The sequence below is a fragment of the Natrix helvetica genome (genome assembly GCF_964273705.1).
Source record: "Natrix helvetica genome assembly, chromosome: 1".
Lineage (NCBI taxonomy): Eukaryota > Metazoa > Chordata > Lepidosauria > Squamata > Natricidae > Natrix > Natrix helvetica.
The window spans coordinates 223736397-223752759 of record NC_138548.1 but is presented as its reverse complement, the minus strand read 5'-3'; the positions used below and the strand labels follow the sequence as shown (position 1 = coordinate 223752759).

The 16363-nt window shown below is 40.4% G+C and overlaps 1 protein-coding gene across 1 annotated transcript; it reads left to right on the top strand.

Moving 5' to 3' along the window:
• Window positions 1-2270: 2270 nt before the first annotated feature.
• Window positions 2271-11998, top strand: LOC309388665 (thiol S-methyltransferase TMT1A-like). The gene is made up of 2 exons (XM_081946181.1): window positions 2271-2866; window positions 10745-11998. The coding sequence occupies exons 1-2, from the start codon at window positions 2375-2377 to the stop codon at window positions 10979-10981; spliced, it is 729 nt and encodes a 242-aa protein (XP_081802307.1). The 5' UTR covers window positions 2271-2374; the 3' UTR covers window positions 10982-11998.
• The last annotated feature ends 4365 nt before the right edge of the window (window positions 11999-16363 follow it).

Genomic DNA, 16363 nt, shown 5'->3' with positions numbered 1-16363 from the left:
TGGAGGATTCTGCTTTGTTGAAATGACTGAAAGACTCTCTGTTAGGAATGGAAAAGCAGTGGCTTCCTGCCTAGGTGGCAGGTTGTCTATGGATCAATGGGTTCCCTTCCATCCTATTTTATTCACCCAACATCTCTTGGCATAGATTATATGGTGACTGGTTGAAGAACACTTTGATGTCTGTCCCAAAGGTGCTTTTTCAAGAGGCAACTGGACTTTCTGGTTGTTGTTGTTTTGAAGATGTTTCACTTCTCATCCAAGAAGCTTCTTCAGCTCTGACTGGATGGTGGGGAATGGAAGGATTTATACTCCTTGCAGACAGCTGGTCATTTGCATTCTTTTAGCAGGTCATTAAGGTCACATGGAGGTCTACCTGTGTCTTCAGGGTCACTTGAGTGGTGCAAATGGGTGTGGAGCCTTCTTGGAACTGTTGAAAGGACTGTATGGTAGATTGGAGATAAATGATGTAGTATTCCTCCATCTCTATTGAGAGAGGGCTGTTCAATTTTGACACTGATGGCCTCTTTGAACCCTCTTTCAAACCAGCAGTCCCCTCTGTCCAAAATGTGGACTTTGCTGCCTTCAAAAGTGTATCTTTTAAATGCAGATGGACTGCTGAATCATGCCCTGATGTGTTTGTTCTCCTATGTTGTGCCATGCATTTATGAAGAGCATCCAAAGGAGGTAGAACTACTAAGGAAACCAATGTCTAAGGGGCTGCCACAAAGAAGACGGAGTCAACTTATTTTCCAAAGCACCTGAGGACAGGACAAGCAATGAATGGAAACTAATCAAGGAGAGAAGCAACGTTGAACTAAGGAGAAATTCCCTGACAGTGAGAAGAATTAAGCAGTGGAACAATTTGCCTCCAGAAGTTAGGGGAGCTGCAACAGAGATTTAAAATCTTTTAAAAAGAGATTGGACAACCATCTGTCTGAAATGGTATAGGGTTTCATGCTTGAGCAGGGGTTGGACTGGAGGACCTCCAAGGTCCCAATTCTGTTATTTTGTTCTGTTCTGAACCTAGAGTACCTCTCTGGCTTTATCAAACAGCTTCTCTGATTCCACTTTGCCACTTATTTTTCTTAAATTGGTCTAGACAACAAATTTTCTTTTGTAAAGCTAAGTTTTCAACGCGCGCGCGCACACACACACACACACAAACGTCTGAATCTGTTTCTAATTTGTCCATTTTTTAGATTTGTCCTTTATTTTTTTTCTAAGAAAATATTGTCATTGTATTTTTGGGCACAACTACAGCTTCCTTAATTCTCAAACATTTCCGCTCTCAGTTGTTTCTCAAACAAATCTGCAATAAGAGCTATTGATGTTAAAGAGACCTAATTTCTTTCTATTTGATATGAATTTTTATGCTATTAAAGTTTATTATTTAAAAAAAAGTACAAAAAAAGAAACAAAAGTTAGAAAGCTAAGGGAAATAAGTCTGCAGAGAGATAGAAAAAAAGTGACTTCCGACTTTTTTCAGAGCAGTAAACTACCCAAAAAATGATCACCTCAACTTTCTGCTTTCCATTTCTAAACATTTGAAGTTCTTTCTAGAACAAAATTATTCTAATCATCAAAACCTAAAATCAAAATTTCATTTTTTTTCCAGTTTCAAGCATAATCCCTGACATTTCATCAGAAACAGACATATTAAAGAAAAATATGAAAAATGTCTTTTGTGGATTTATTTAAACCCTGCCAACACTGTAGACAATTGGGAGGCAATTCATTACCTGAGCCGGTTTTAAATTGGAGGTTGGACTAGAAGACCTCCAAGGTCTCTTCCACCATGGGAACAATTTGCATTTTAAATCAAATTCAAATGTTGTAAATTAATATCCACTGGGGCTTTGTTTTTTCAACAAGTGACTGAAAGTCCCAAAGATGCTTTTTCATGTGGCAACTGGACTTTTCTTGTTTTTTCTTTGAAGTTGCTTCACATCCGAGAAGCTTCTTTAGCTCTGACAGATAGTGGGGAACGGAAGGATTTATAGTCCTTGCAGACAGCTGGTCATTTGCATCCGAGGGTCGTTGAAGCACTTGGAGGTTTATGTGTGTCCTCAGGATGACTTGAGTATTGCTGCTGGTTCCTGTAGTCTTCAGTTTTCCTCTGGAAATCCATTCCTACACCCACACCATTCAAAGGGTGTTCATCCCAAATTGCATAGCTAAAAGATGTTTTTTTTTTTAAAGTGACAGAAAGAGTCGCTGTCGCTTTAAGAAAGAACTGAAGGCCGGATGTAGACGCTTTGCTTACGACACGATATTAAAAGAACAGGGAGCACTAGGGAGTGTTTAAGGGAGCATTTGAAATCAAATCATTGAAGGAGTCAAGCAGGAAAGGCTTTTTTTCCCTAGTCGGGTGACGATGCTGGTTCTCATCTTCCAACAATGCCTGAAAATCCTCGCTTTCCCCATCTATGTGCTTGCCTATTTTGGCTTATGGGATCCTATTTGCAAAAAAACTTTCCCATTTTTCATGAAGAAGATGAGCAAAATCTACAATAAAAAACTGCACAAGGAAAAGGAAAACCTGTTCCAGAACATGCGGGACTTTGCCGACGCTTCGGGAAAGCTCCACCTGCTAGAGATTGGCGTGGGCAACGGCACCAATTTTCAGTTTTATCCCCCCAACTCTCGCGTGACCTGCGTGGACTACAACCCCAACTTTCAAAATTTCCTCCTGGAGAGCATGGCTCAGAACACGCACCTCCAGTTCGATAATTTTGTGGTCGCCTCCGCCGAGAACATGCCTTCGGTGTCGGACAACTCTGTGGACGTGGTGGTTTGCACGCTCGTGTTTTGCTCTGTGAAGAGCACCCAGGCTGTCTTGAAGGAGGTCCTGCGAGTGCTCAGACCGGTAAGTCAAAGGGTGAAAAGGGAAAGTTAAGTCTGGTCTGTCCACACTCTGAATGGCCGGTGTGAATGCTTTGAAAATAATGGGCACTACGTAGGTACGCACACTAGGTAAGTGTGCATGGGAGCAAGGGCTTTAGCACCCACAAAAAGAGCATCTCTCCGCTGCTCTTTATGCTGCTGATTTTCGGGCTTAACCTAAACTGGATCCCTTCTTAAGGCAACCGCACCTTTCCTGTCTACCTTGCAATCATTTTCAGACTGTACAATAGCTTTAATATGAGTAAATGGCAGCAAGCTTCAGGCCTGAGATAGGAGCCTGGTTGGTACTTAAGTGAAAACATTAGATTGAAGCTAGATTGAAAAGTTAAAACAACATACCATATCTGTGCAATGACAAACCACTTTGGAGTGGTTTCCAAAAATGCTCTCCCCATGTGGAAGTCTGCATGAATTCACCAGGGATCAATTGTGATTTGGAGGAGACTGGAGTAGGGGCCAGAGTAGATCAAGCTGACACTGTAGCAGGAGGACAAGGAGGGTTACAAGAGGAAAACATTGGGGGGGGGGGAGCATTCTTCTGTCACAGCACAGGCTGTGCCCATTTGGTTAGGTCTGCTGTGGCACAACCCTACTTTAGGGTGGCTTTGGCTAGTCTCTTATCCTATAGAAGCCTCTGTACAGCATGACAACTCTGTTCTTCTGGTGATAAGAAGCAGTGCAGTGGCTTTGGGATGCTGGCTGGCTGGCTGGCTGGCTGGCTGGCTGGCTGGCTGGCTGGATGGATGGATGGATGGATGGATGGATGGATGGATGGATGGATGGCTGGCTGGCTGGGTGGGTGGGTGGGTGGGTGGGTGGGTGGGTGGATGGATGGATGGATAGATAGATAGATAGATAGATGATAGGATGGATAGATAGATGATAGGATGGATAGATAGATGATAGGATGGATAGATAGATGGATAGGATGGATAGATAGGTAGAAAGATAGGATGGATGGATGTAAAGATGGATGGATAGATGGATGGATGGATGGATGGATGGATAGATAGAAGGATAGATAGATAGAAGGATGGATAGATAGAAGGATGGATAGATAGAAGGATAGAATGGATGGATAGATGGATGGATAGATGGATAGATTTAATTTAATTTAATTTAATTAGCACTTCTAGACCGCCCCCTCTCCCAAAAGGGACTCGGGGCGGTGTACAGTCCATATCAAAAACATCATAAATAAAATTTAAACAATTAAAATTATTAAATGGATAAATACATAAATAAGAGGAGGATAAAAATAGACAGAACTGTAATTGCTAAATGAATAATTTAAAATTTAAATTTAAAACCCCGGTGTCCTGTAAAATAAAGTCCCCTAAAAAACCAGTAGGAAATATATATGCCAGGAGGTAGACGTTAAAAATTATGCCAGGCCAGCCAGTCGGAACAGGTGTGTCTTCAGTTTCTGCCGGAAGGAGCGGAAGTCAGTGGTGGTTCTAATGTTGGGGGGGAGGTCATTCCAGAGGGTTGGGCCCATCACAGAGAAGGCCCTACTCCTTGGTGTCGCCCGTTGGCATTGCCTAGTGGACGGCACCAGGAGAAGCCCCTCCCTGTGAGAGCGAATTGGCCGCAGGGATGTGTGTGGGAGGATGCGATCCCGCAGGTAACTAGATGGGATAAATAAGATAGATCGATAAGATAGATAGATAATGCAGTTTGAAAAATGAAGTATCCAGGCCTTACATATTTGCTGTACAGAGAAAATTAGCAGTCATTTCCATGGGTGGAATAGTTATTCTGTGATGCACTCTGTAATCAAATAATGATTGTCAAATAATGATTTATTTAAACCCTGCCAACACTGAAGACAATTTGGGAGGGAATTCATTCCTTGAGCCAGTTTAAAATTGGAGATTGGACTAGAAGACCTCCAAGGTCTCTTCCACCATGGGAACAATTTGCATTTTAAATCAAATTCAAATATTGTAAATTAATACACCCACTGGGTCTTTTTTTTTTCAACAAGTGATTGAAAGTCCCAAAGGTGCTTTTTCAGGAATCAACAGGACTTTCTTGTTTTTTCTTTGAAGTTGCTTCACATCCAAGAAGTTTCTTCAGCTCTGACAGGATAGTGGGGAATGGAAGGATTTATATTCCTTGCAGACAGCTGGTAATCTGCATCCCAGTATCCAGGCCTTATATATTTGCTATACAGAGAAAATTAGCATTCATTTCCATGGGTGGAATAGTTATTCTATATTGCACTCTGTAATCAAATAATAATCCAGCAAAGCCAGCATTATCTTCCAAATAGGAATTGTGGGATTGTTCCTAGTACCTGGAATATGACTAAAATTCAGATATTCTTAACAGGGTATTTGTCCAACTAGTTTTTCTCCAAAGAAACACATTATTTATTGAACTTTATTGTTGTGTTCATTGCATATTCTCAGCTTCATTTTAATACATCCTGACTATCAGGATCATCTGAAGAAGATATAAAAGTATCATAAGATGTCTCATGATCTGCTCAAAGAACGAAGAGACTAGGGCAAACAGTCAAGAGTCACCCAAAATCAAGCCAAGGAAAGCAACAATGTAGTGGTAAGAGATGATCAAGCAAAGCAACAATCCTGGGAACAAGTTTAGGAATGAATCTCAACCCTCACAATGTTCCAATGCACTGGGGTTTTTTTTCCCCACAGGAAAAGATTCAATGCCAAGTTCCCTCTTTTGTATGAACCAAGTCACGATTTAAGCATATTGCTACATAAGAGCAACTAATCCTAAGCAAGGTCTAATTTTATGTAATGGAATATTAAAATAACCTTGGAGACAGATGGAAGAGCTTATGCATTAAAATAATTAGACAATGTTTAGACAAGAGGCAGATGACTCCCCAGAAGCAATGGGGATATGGCAAAGTTCCCTAGTTTCTTAGACTGGAAATATGTGCTTTCAGACACGCAAGGTTTTGTTATTTTAACATTACAATAAAGCTAGAGCTAATACTTCTGGGTGTTATTCTTGTCTGGATTATCTTGCAAAGCTGATTTTTATGATATAAAAAGCCATATATATACATATGTATGTATTGTGTTACAACCCCTGGTATGCCCAAATATGGGAGGGAACTCACTGCTTCCCCTTTCTGTCTTTCGGATCACTGCAGGAGACCATCCAGGCAGAAAACCATATTTTTAGGTTCAAATCCCAGTAAGGGTATGGCTAGCTGATGAGAGCTAAATAGCTTGAAATAGATCTATACTAGTCTCCCTTTATTTATTTATCAGCACAAATATAACACAAACATATATGTGTGTGTGTGTGTGTGTGTGTGTGTTTGTGTGTGTATAAACTTAGCACCAAAATCTCCACTAAAAAAGAAAAAGGAAAAATAACACCATACACCTGCTTGCTGCTGGAGGTGGCTGATGGGATAAGATCTCATCCCCGTCCCGTTCATCTTTTAGCTCTCTTAGTTTTGGTTTTAGTACAGTTTTGAATAATATTTCAATCACTGTAACTTTAATATTTTAATTATTTTTACTTGTTTTATAACTTGTAAGCCACCCAAAATCACCTTATAAGGGAGATGGGTAGCATAAAAATTTAATAAATACACAGTGATGCTTATACGTTTGTGAAACCTTTTGAATATTAATATAAGTTCTAAACTTAGATAAAGGCAACCCAATAAAACAAGTTAAAAACATCATCCTTCCACCATTTCCCCTTTTCAAGATATGAGGCTTATTTTATACTCTTCGTCATTCTTTTGAAATTTGGTGATTGCATCTTAAAATGATAATATACAGTAAATTTAGGAAGAAGCAGTGAAAGGCCAATAAAATGAACTTAAAAAGAGAAGCTCCAACATTTGATACTTTTTAGGATAGAAGAAAAGGAAAACAGGTGAACAATTAAAATTGTGAATCTGTATATAAGAAGTTATTAGAAAGAGGAATTTGTCTTTTCTCATAATAATGGTATCTAGAGTGAATGCAGCCTAACTGGATTTTCACGATAAAAAAGTAGCATTTTTATAGGGGAAAGAATTGAGAGAACATATGAGTCAGGGGAGGGCTATTCAAATATAAGTTGTTAGACACATTACAGCTTGTTTCTCCTTTAATAGGACTTGTTTGACTTTATGGTGAGTGTATTTCTTTATTCATTTAGCAATAGATAAATTGGCTTTCTTCATGTACCCTGATGTATCGAGTTCTAATCCCATTTTAGCCATGAAATCAGCTGGGTGACTTTGGGTCAGTCACTCTCCTTGGCCAACTCACCTCATAGGATTGTGGAGAACATAGGAGGAGAAAAGGGTGTTTGGATGTGTACTCCACCTTGACCTATTTGTTAAAATAATGGAGGGTATAAATAAAAAATAAAAATAAATTATTCACATTTTGAGTTTGATATGCGGAAATATGTTGAACTGGTTCAGCTACTTAGTCACCATCCTTAAATTTAAAAAAGGCCAATTCTGCAGTTTTTCTAGCACTTGAATCTCCTGTAAATCATTAATGGCTAAATTGCATTCTAACTTCATTTTGTCTCTATACTTAATTATTGCCTCATGTTCCTTTCTTCTTGTGCCATATCTTCATTGGACGTTGGCGATCATTTGACAATCCTATTTTGATCAACAGCTGCACGAAAATGTACTGCTGAGTTTTGTCCAAACTAGTCCCTTAGATTTTGAAGCCATGATGTTCTTCTTATCCTCCCTGGACTTCATTTGACTTCACCTTTCCCTAGAGGATTAAGTGAAGTATGGCGTTTTTTCTACGTGTCACATCACATATCCAAAATATTCTAACTTTCCCTTTTTAATGGTTTTGATGATTTTTCTTGGCTTTCCCAGGCGCTTGATCATTTCATTTCTGATTTTGTCAACCCAGCTTATACGTAACAGCCGTCTGTAAATCCACATTTCAATTGCTTCTAGTCTCTTCAAGTGGCTTTCTGTCAGAGACTACTATATTTTTTGGAGTATAAGACGCACCCAGGTTTTGAAGAGGCAAATTAAAAAAAGTAGGTAGGTAGATAGAGAGATAGAGAGGGAGAGAAAGAGAAAGAAATACAGTCGGTAGGGAGACAGAGAGAGTAGTTAGGTAGGTAGGTAGATAAAGGGATAGAGAGAGAGAGAAAGAGAGAGAGAGAGAGAGAAATACAGTAGATAGGGAGAGAGAGAGAGAGAGAGTAGGTAGGTAGGTTGGTAGAGGGATAGAGAGAAAAATAGAGAGAGAGAAATACAGTAGATAGGGGGAGAGGGAGAGAGAGAGAAATACAGTAGGTAGGGAGGGAGAGAGTGTGTAGATAACAGTGATGTTATCTACACACTAAAAATTCCTGATGTAGGGGAGTTCTCTGCCTCATAGTAGAGGGTGCTCATTTGGGCGGGGCTTCTTCAGAGGACACGAGGCAAGAGCAGAGTTAAATTCCTCTCTGAAACAGTTGGAAAAGGTACGTGTGGGTCGGAGGGAGGGGGAGGAATTCAAACTTCATCCTCCTGGTGCGGGGCTTTGGGCAAAGGCTGGAGGGAAAGACTCTGGCTCGTTTGTGTGTTTGATTGCAGGCAGAGCCACGTTGCCTTTTCAAACCTGTAATCAGTGAAGCTGGGCTGGATCCTTCCGGGGCTGGGGGAAAGTGTGTGTGCTCCAGTATGGCTCTTTGACTGGCTTCCTGCCTCCTCCTGTGGTCTCCCTCCAATCCAACTTCTGTATGTGTGTGTGTGTGTGTGTGCGTTTGAAAGAGGGGGGAAGGAAGGAGAGAGGGAGGAAGAAGGGGAAGGGAAAATAAAAAGAAGGAATGAAACTTATTTAGCAAAGAAAAACAAATGCTGTCGCTTTAAATCGGAACTGAGCATGCCTGGCTATGGAATTATGGGAGTTGAAGTCCACAAGTCTAAAAAAATTTGAAACCCACCACTGTGTTAGTGCCTCACCAGCCATAAACCTCACCGCACGTCACTGGTAGATAGGTAGGTAGAGGGAGAGAGAGAGAAAAATAGAGAGAAATACAGTAGATAGGTAGGGAGAGAGAGAGAGAAGGTAGGTAGGTATATAGCTAGATAGAGGGGGGAGAGAGAGAGAAATACAGTAGATAGGTAGGGAGAGAGAGAGTAGGTAGGTAGGTAGATGTTTCCAGGTGTATTTATCCATGTGCTGGAGAAGAAAATCGCTGACAACCTGTAGCACCTAACACTTTGTTTCTGTTGGCACAGCACTTGACCAATGTAATTCTCATCAACCATACTAACTAAATAGTTTTCCGAAAGGGGGGGAAATTTTTTTGCACTCTACAAACCTCCCCAAAACGGCCCGTTTTTTTTTCAAAATAAAAAGCATAAATAGCCTTGGGGGGGGGGGCTTGCAGAGTGCGGGAGATGGGGTGATCAAAAATGAGCAAAAAAACAGCCCATTTTTCACAAAAATGTTTTCTGTGAAAAAAAGTTGCATGCATAGCCTTATGGAGGCTTATAGAGTGCGGCTGGGAGCTGGGGGGGGCAAAAAACGGTCCATTTTTCACTCATTTCTGCCTTCCCCAGCACCCAGGAGATCTCTGAAAGCCTCCATAAGGCTATGCACGCCATTTTGGTGAAGGGAGCAGGGCTTCAGGAAAAAATGCTGTATTTGGTGTATAAGACGCACCCAGATTTTCAGCCTCTTTTTAGAGGAAAAAAGGTGCATCTTATACTCCGAAAAATACGGTAACTCTCAACTCCATAGAGCAGGATAGAAAAGGTGTAATATCTGTCAAGCCTGATTTCCAATCTTAGGCTTATGTCATGCAGAAGACCTTTTTCATTTTGAAGATTGCTGTTCGAGCTTTTTCTATTCTTGTCTTTACTTCAGTGGTCATGTCCCAGCTAAATTAGAACTGAGGTATGTGATCCTTTCAACTTTTTCTAGTGGTATTCCTTCCGACTTTATCGGTGGTAAATTAATGGGTTGTTTGCTCATGATCATGATCTTGGTTTTTGAGGTGTTAAGCTTCAAACCGTATTTTTCAGATATTTCTATGATTCTGTTGATGAGGAGCTGAAGGTCTTCATGCTTACTGGCAACCAGAACTGTATCATCAGCATATCTTAAATTGTTGATCCGAACACTGTTTACTTTTAGGCCAACATCATTGTTTTCTAGTGCTTCATTGAAATTTGACACACAGTAGTTATTAAACAACAACAGAGACAAAATACATCCCTGTCTGACGCCTCTTAATAGTTCGGTATCATCTGAGTATTTTTGGCCTAGTCTCACATTTGCTACCTGATGCCAATATAGATTATTATTTGGATGCATTTGTTATCTAGTATCAAATGCTTTTTCAAAATCAATGAGGCAAATGTAAACACTGTGACAACCCTGTGAATCGGGTATTTGCCCTGCCGGCCGGCAGGCGCGCCTGGACCAATCAGAGGCGCTTCTCTGAACGCCCTCTGCTGGCCGGGCTCGCCAGTATACAACACCCCTTTCCCCTGGATTGCGCAGGCGAAATCCTCAAAGTATGTAGGTCGCCTGCGCACGCGTTGTGATCTTCTTGGTAAAGATGGCGCCGTGCCTGAGGAAGGAGGAATGAAGCCATTCTGACCAATGTGGGCCTTCAGTCAGTACTGATGAGCCAGCTGCCACTCACCATGTTGAGAGGTATTTGATTCCCTCAAACTCACCATTAGAGCACAAAATCCATACTGGGTAGCGGGGGATGGGGGCAATCCAGCACTTAGGGATGTGCTTTGTGGGGTTCCAGGCTCCCCCTAAGAGTTCATATCCCCAGGATGTTATATAACAACAATCTTGATTACAGTGTGAATTTCAAAGCATTCTGTTTTATATTATTTTTTGTATCATTTTACTTTTTCCAGGGTGGTGCATTCTATTTCATGGAACATGTAGCTGCTGGCAGATCAACCTGGACCTACTTCTGGCAACAAGTCTGTGATCCTGTTTGGAGATATATAGGAGATGGATGCTCTTTGTTAAAAGAGACCTGGAAAGATTTGGAGAATGCGGGGTTTTCTAAACTGAACTTGCAACACTTCATAAGCCCATTGTTCCTCAGTATAGTTCGTCCCCATATTTATGGGCACGCTGTGAAGTAATTTAAGAGAAAGCATCTTTCTCTGAAAATCAGATTTCTGACTTTAAGGAATTAAGAGTGACAATGCATACCCTGCAATAAGAAAAGTGTTTCCTCTATTCTATAAAATTTGGAGTGGTGAAAGGCTCTTAAAAGTTCGAGCAGTACTAAACCTAAATCAGGGGTGTCAAACTCAAGGTCCGGGGGCCTGATCAGGCCCGCAGAGTCCTTAGATCTGTCCCATGGGGCCACCCTGGAAACAGAGAAGGACTGGCCTCTGGTGCCTTTGCCAACAAAAATGGAGCTTGGGAGGGCCGTGCATGGTTGCAGGAGGCCATTGCAGCCAAAAATGGAGCTTGGAAGCCCGTTTTTGCTGGCAAAGCACCCTCGCCGTGAGTGACGTTGAGCTGGCCATGTCCCCCCTGCCCCCCAGGTCAAACAACCCTGATTTGTTCGTCACCTCTGACCTAAATGGGTGCTTTGGATTAGGTTTGGAGGGAGGACATATAAATGGTAAAATTAATATAAAATATTAATATAAAATAATTTTATATAAAATATAAAAGAAAAACAATCCTACTAGCAAAAGACCATGTGAGAGTGAAAAAAGCCCACCTCCATTTTGCTATGGCATCACTCAGTCCACCATGTCAGCTTCCCGGGAAGGAAAGCTAGAGGAGGCCTGTGTTTGAGTATCACTCGCAACCTCTGTGGAGTTCTCTAAGAACAAACTGGTGATGGACTCTAACTTAAGCACAAGCAGAGCAGGGAATCTTGCTTAAATAAAACTTCAGGCAGAAGGCTTTGTTGGCCTTTAGGAGAGGCCTACGCAGAAAGATTTTTCTCCGCTTCTTATCCCCTGTAGTTGTAGAGCAGGTAAAACTCTGCATACGTTGGCATGGGATTAGACTGAAAGCCAAGGCTTAGAATGTAGACACCGGTAATGTATCAAAGCTTGCTAGCTGCTGAACTGTGTATTATTTTCTTGTTTTACTTATCATGCTTTTCATTTTCAATAAACGGCTTGGTGTTTTGGTGGTTTTTTGTTTTGTTTTTTGCTCTCTGGCAAACCTTGTCTGGTGACTTTTTCTGAATATGGGAAATGCAAATATCAGGACTCCTGAGGTATATTGTGGGTTGTTTAAGTAACCATGGAATAATCACTTTTAAGTGGGGGCTGAGAAGAGGTGTGTTGTTAAACCTTAATCTGATAACTACCACATTTATAGAAACATTTTGGGAAATCAATTTGACACATTTGTTTAGTGCTACCCCATCCTATTTCTATTATTTACAAAAGTTCCCGGGTTTGTGGCCAACTAATGGAAAGTAGTGGTTGCAGCACAAAAAATCTTCCCTGTTGATGGCCTCTGGGAGATTCCAGATTTCCAAAATCATAGCTTTATATGCCCTCAGCCTAGTGCTTTTTTCATTTTTAAAGTTTATTATGATAAAAGACTTATATGGAACAAAACAAAGTGTTTAGAAGGAAAAGAGGAAGGATGGATGTAAAGCACAAGGTTTTAAAGATGTACAGAATATTATAGGAAAAAGGAGACTTGCAATCCAGATCTGAAGTTCCAATGGTTGGCCACACATCACAGTCACGTGACCACAATTCAGCTGTATTGGCAACACAGTTGTATTTAGTTCTTGTTCTTTGGTGTCCCATTTTCTAGGATTAAGCCTTTCTGGCAGATCAAAAAATACGCCTTTGGAATTCTTAGCCATGCTAGTTATGTGAGTTATTATAATTCTAGTAGTCCTACCATTAGAAAGCTGAACTATTATTTTCATACACGGGCACTATCCAGGTAATCCTTGATTGATGAGTGGTTACTTAGCAACCGTTCAAAGTTACCATGGCTAAGGGCTACTTATGACCTAGATTAGAAGTTAGGACAGTCCCATCCCATCCATGGTGAAATGACCGAACTTTGGGAGCTTGGCTCGGCAACCACACCATACCTGTGGCTGTGGATAGTGTCCTGAGGTCAAGTGACTTCATTTTAGAACAGTTTTAACAAAAGCAAGCAGTTTTCAGATGAACTATTGGTTTGTTTTAATGACTATGGCAATTGCTTAATAACCCCCAAAAATGTACAACTCAAAAAAGTTGTAAAACCATTTTATCATTGTCAGAACTTACGGTCTGGATGCATAGGCTCCATTATGGTCGTAGTTTGCATACTAGAAGAGGTGGTATTCAGCAGATTCTGACCAGTTCTGGAGAACCAGGAGTGGAAATTTTGATTGGTTCAGAGAATTGGTAAATACCACCTCTGACTGCCCCTCCCCCCATCTATTCTCTGCCTTCTGAGTCCCAGCTGATCGGGAGGGAATGAGGATTTTGCAGTATCCTTCCCCTGGAGTGGGAGGGAATGTGGATTTTGCAGTATCCTTCCCCTGGAGTGGGAGGGAATGTGGATTTTGCAGTATCCTTCCCCTGCCATGCTCACCAAGCTACTCTCACCAAGCCTTGCTATGCCCAGAGAACCGGTAGTAAAAAAAAATTGAATCCCACCATTGCATACTTCCTATATAAATGAATGAATATACTTATTGGATTGTTGCTTCCTAAAATTCTTGTGTTGTTGGCTAATTTGCAAGATGGATACTAAATAAGAAGGGTGTTAAAAACAGATACCAGGGCTAAAACAATCAGCATCAGATTTATTTAAATTGTCCCCATTAACTTATAGCACCAGGCACACTTCCCTCATTGCAAGAGTGAGCCCAAGTGCCACAGGCAGTCTTTGGAATTTGGAATTCCACTCATAAACGGGTGGCTCTTGTTGGGCAGCTTTTAAAACCTTGCAACATATCTTCCCTTCTGAGCCACTTAGTTTAGGCATCAGCAAGGGAAGGTTACACATTAATGAGGATTAAGAATCAGGTGTTTTGGGGCATCTGCTGCAGCAAAAGAGGGAAATAATTATCTCATGGGGATAAAAAAAAATTCAGTTATCTCATAACCTGCAAGAGTAAATGGGAAGATCTAGCTTGTCTCGAGCAGGCTCTTTTCCAGGTGTTAACTGACAAATGTAGGTTAAACACAAGGCAAGTGCATAGCATCTAATTGGATTTGCATACAATTGTATGGCATTCTGTAATTGGGGTGTGTGTGTCTTTCTCACAAGAACAAAGAATGCTTTTCAAAAGAAATATGCATGTGTAAAGCTTGTAGCAATTATGGGTAGCTAGAACACTGATTAAAAAGTAACAAGGATTAGACAACTTGCAGACCTCAGCCAAAAGTTAGCAATGGAGATGGCCTGCAGCAAATGAAATGTGTATTAGATAACTCCTGAGGCATTCATTAGCCAAGGCTTAGGAATGGAACAGATATAGACCAATAGTAGAATTATTACTAAAATGTTTATTAAATGATATTTCTTATTTCACCTTGTCCCACTTTCTCCTTTAGTGAAAATGTATAAAGCTTACTTAATCCTTTGTTCTTGGTTCTTGGCCTTTTGACCAGGAACCCTTTTCCTTGGAGTACTCCAATAAAAAGCAATCAGAAAACCTGCACCTCGTGTCTGGCGTCCATCATTGGCTTCGGCACCAGGCTCAGACCCAAATTGGGGACAACAGAGTAGATGTTTTGTCCACCCCCTTTACAAAGAACCAGTACATGTTGAACTTTGCAGGAGATGCACTAATAGCAAACTAAGCATTCGCTGTTTTAAAGTTTGCCAGGATTATTATGATCCCCAATGAGATAAATAGCACACGTGGAATCCTTTTAAAAGGGCAGTTAATGGTAACAGTTCACTCAGCCATTCTCCAGAATGCAAAGTATTATTTTTAAACCCCAGCCTGTAGATCTGCTTGGTTTAAGATAACAACAGAAAATGGGAGAAAGGTGTTTTGGGGAAGAGAGAAGTAGGGGGAACAAAATAATATGTATTTTAAAGTAACATAACAGATTGAAAGAACGGAATTTTGACTTATCTGAATGTATATCTTTGTACTTTGGAATTTGCAATAAAAAGGCATTGAAGACCTGGTTCTGCCAGTGGGCCTGGGAAACCCAGAAAGGGATGGAGGCCATTAAATGGCTTGTGTGACCGGCTGTCGCTGGGGCAAAAGATGGGAGGTGATTTTGTTACATTAATTTGAGTTTTTAATCAGTTTTACTGTTTTTAGATGTGGTTTTTTATATTCTGTAAGCCGCCTTGAGTCGCCATGAGTGAATAAGCGGCAATATAAATTTAATGATAAATAAATTTTAAAAATCTATTTTCCAAAGCACCTTAGTTTCCATCCAGTCCAAGCAATGGATGGAAACTAATCAAGGAGAGAAGAAATTATGATCTTAACTTTTTACTTTACATTCCTAAACATCTGAAACTGTCTCTAGAACAACAAAATCATTCTAATCATCCAAACCTAAAATCAAAATTTCATTTTTTTCCATTTCAAGCAAAGATGTCTAATTTATCTTCCTAAATGCATAATCCATGACTTTTCCTCAGAAACAGGCATATTAAAGAAAGATATTAAAAAAATGTATTTTGTGGATTTATTTAAACCCTGCCAACACTGAAGACAATTTGGGAGGGAATTCATTACTTGAGCCAGTTTAAAATTGGAGATTGGACTAGAAGACCTCCAAGGTCTCTTCCACCATGGGAACAATTTGCATTTTAAATCAAATTCAAATATTGTAAATTAATACACCCACTGGGTCTTTTTTTTTTTTCAACAAGTGATTGAAAGTCCCAAAGGTGCTTTTTCAGGAATCAACTGGACTTTCTTGTTTTTTCTTTGAAGTTGCTTCACATCCAAGAAGTTTCTTCAGCTCTGACAAGTTAGTGGGGAATGGAAGGATTTATATTCCTTGCAGACAGCTGGTAATCTGCATCCCAGTATCCTTACATGTTTTCTGTACAGAGAAAATTAGCATTCATTTCCGTGGGTGGAATGGTTATTCTGTGTTGCACTCTGTAATCAAATAATCCAGCAAAGCCAGCATTATCTTCCAAATAGGAATTGTGGGATTGTTCCTAGCACCTGGAATATGACTAAAATTCAGATATTCTTAACAGGGTATTTGTCCAACTAGTTTTTCTCCAAAGAAACACATTATTTATTGAACTTTATTGTTGTGTTTATTGCATTTCCTCAGCTTCATTTTAATACATCCTGCCTATTAGGATCATCTGAAGAAGATACAAAAGTATCATAAGATGTCTCATGATCTGCTCAAAGAACGAAGAGACTAGGCAAACAGTCAAGAGTCACCCAGATCCAAGCCAAGGAACTGAAAATCAAAAGGCATAGAAAAGTAGTGGTAAGAGATGATCAAGCAAAGCAACAATCCTGGGAACAAGTTTAGGAATGAATCTCAACCCTCACAATGTTCCAATGCACTGGGGTTTTTTTTCCCCACAGGAAA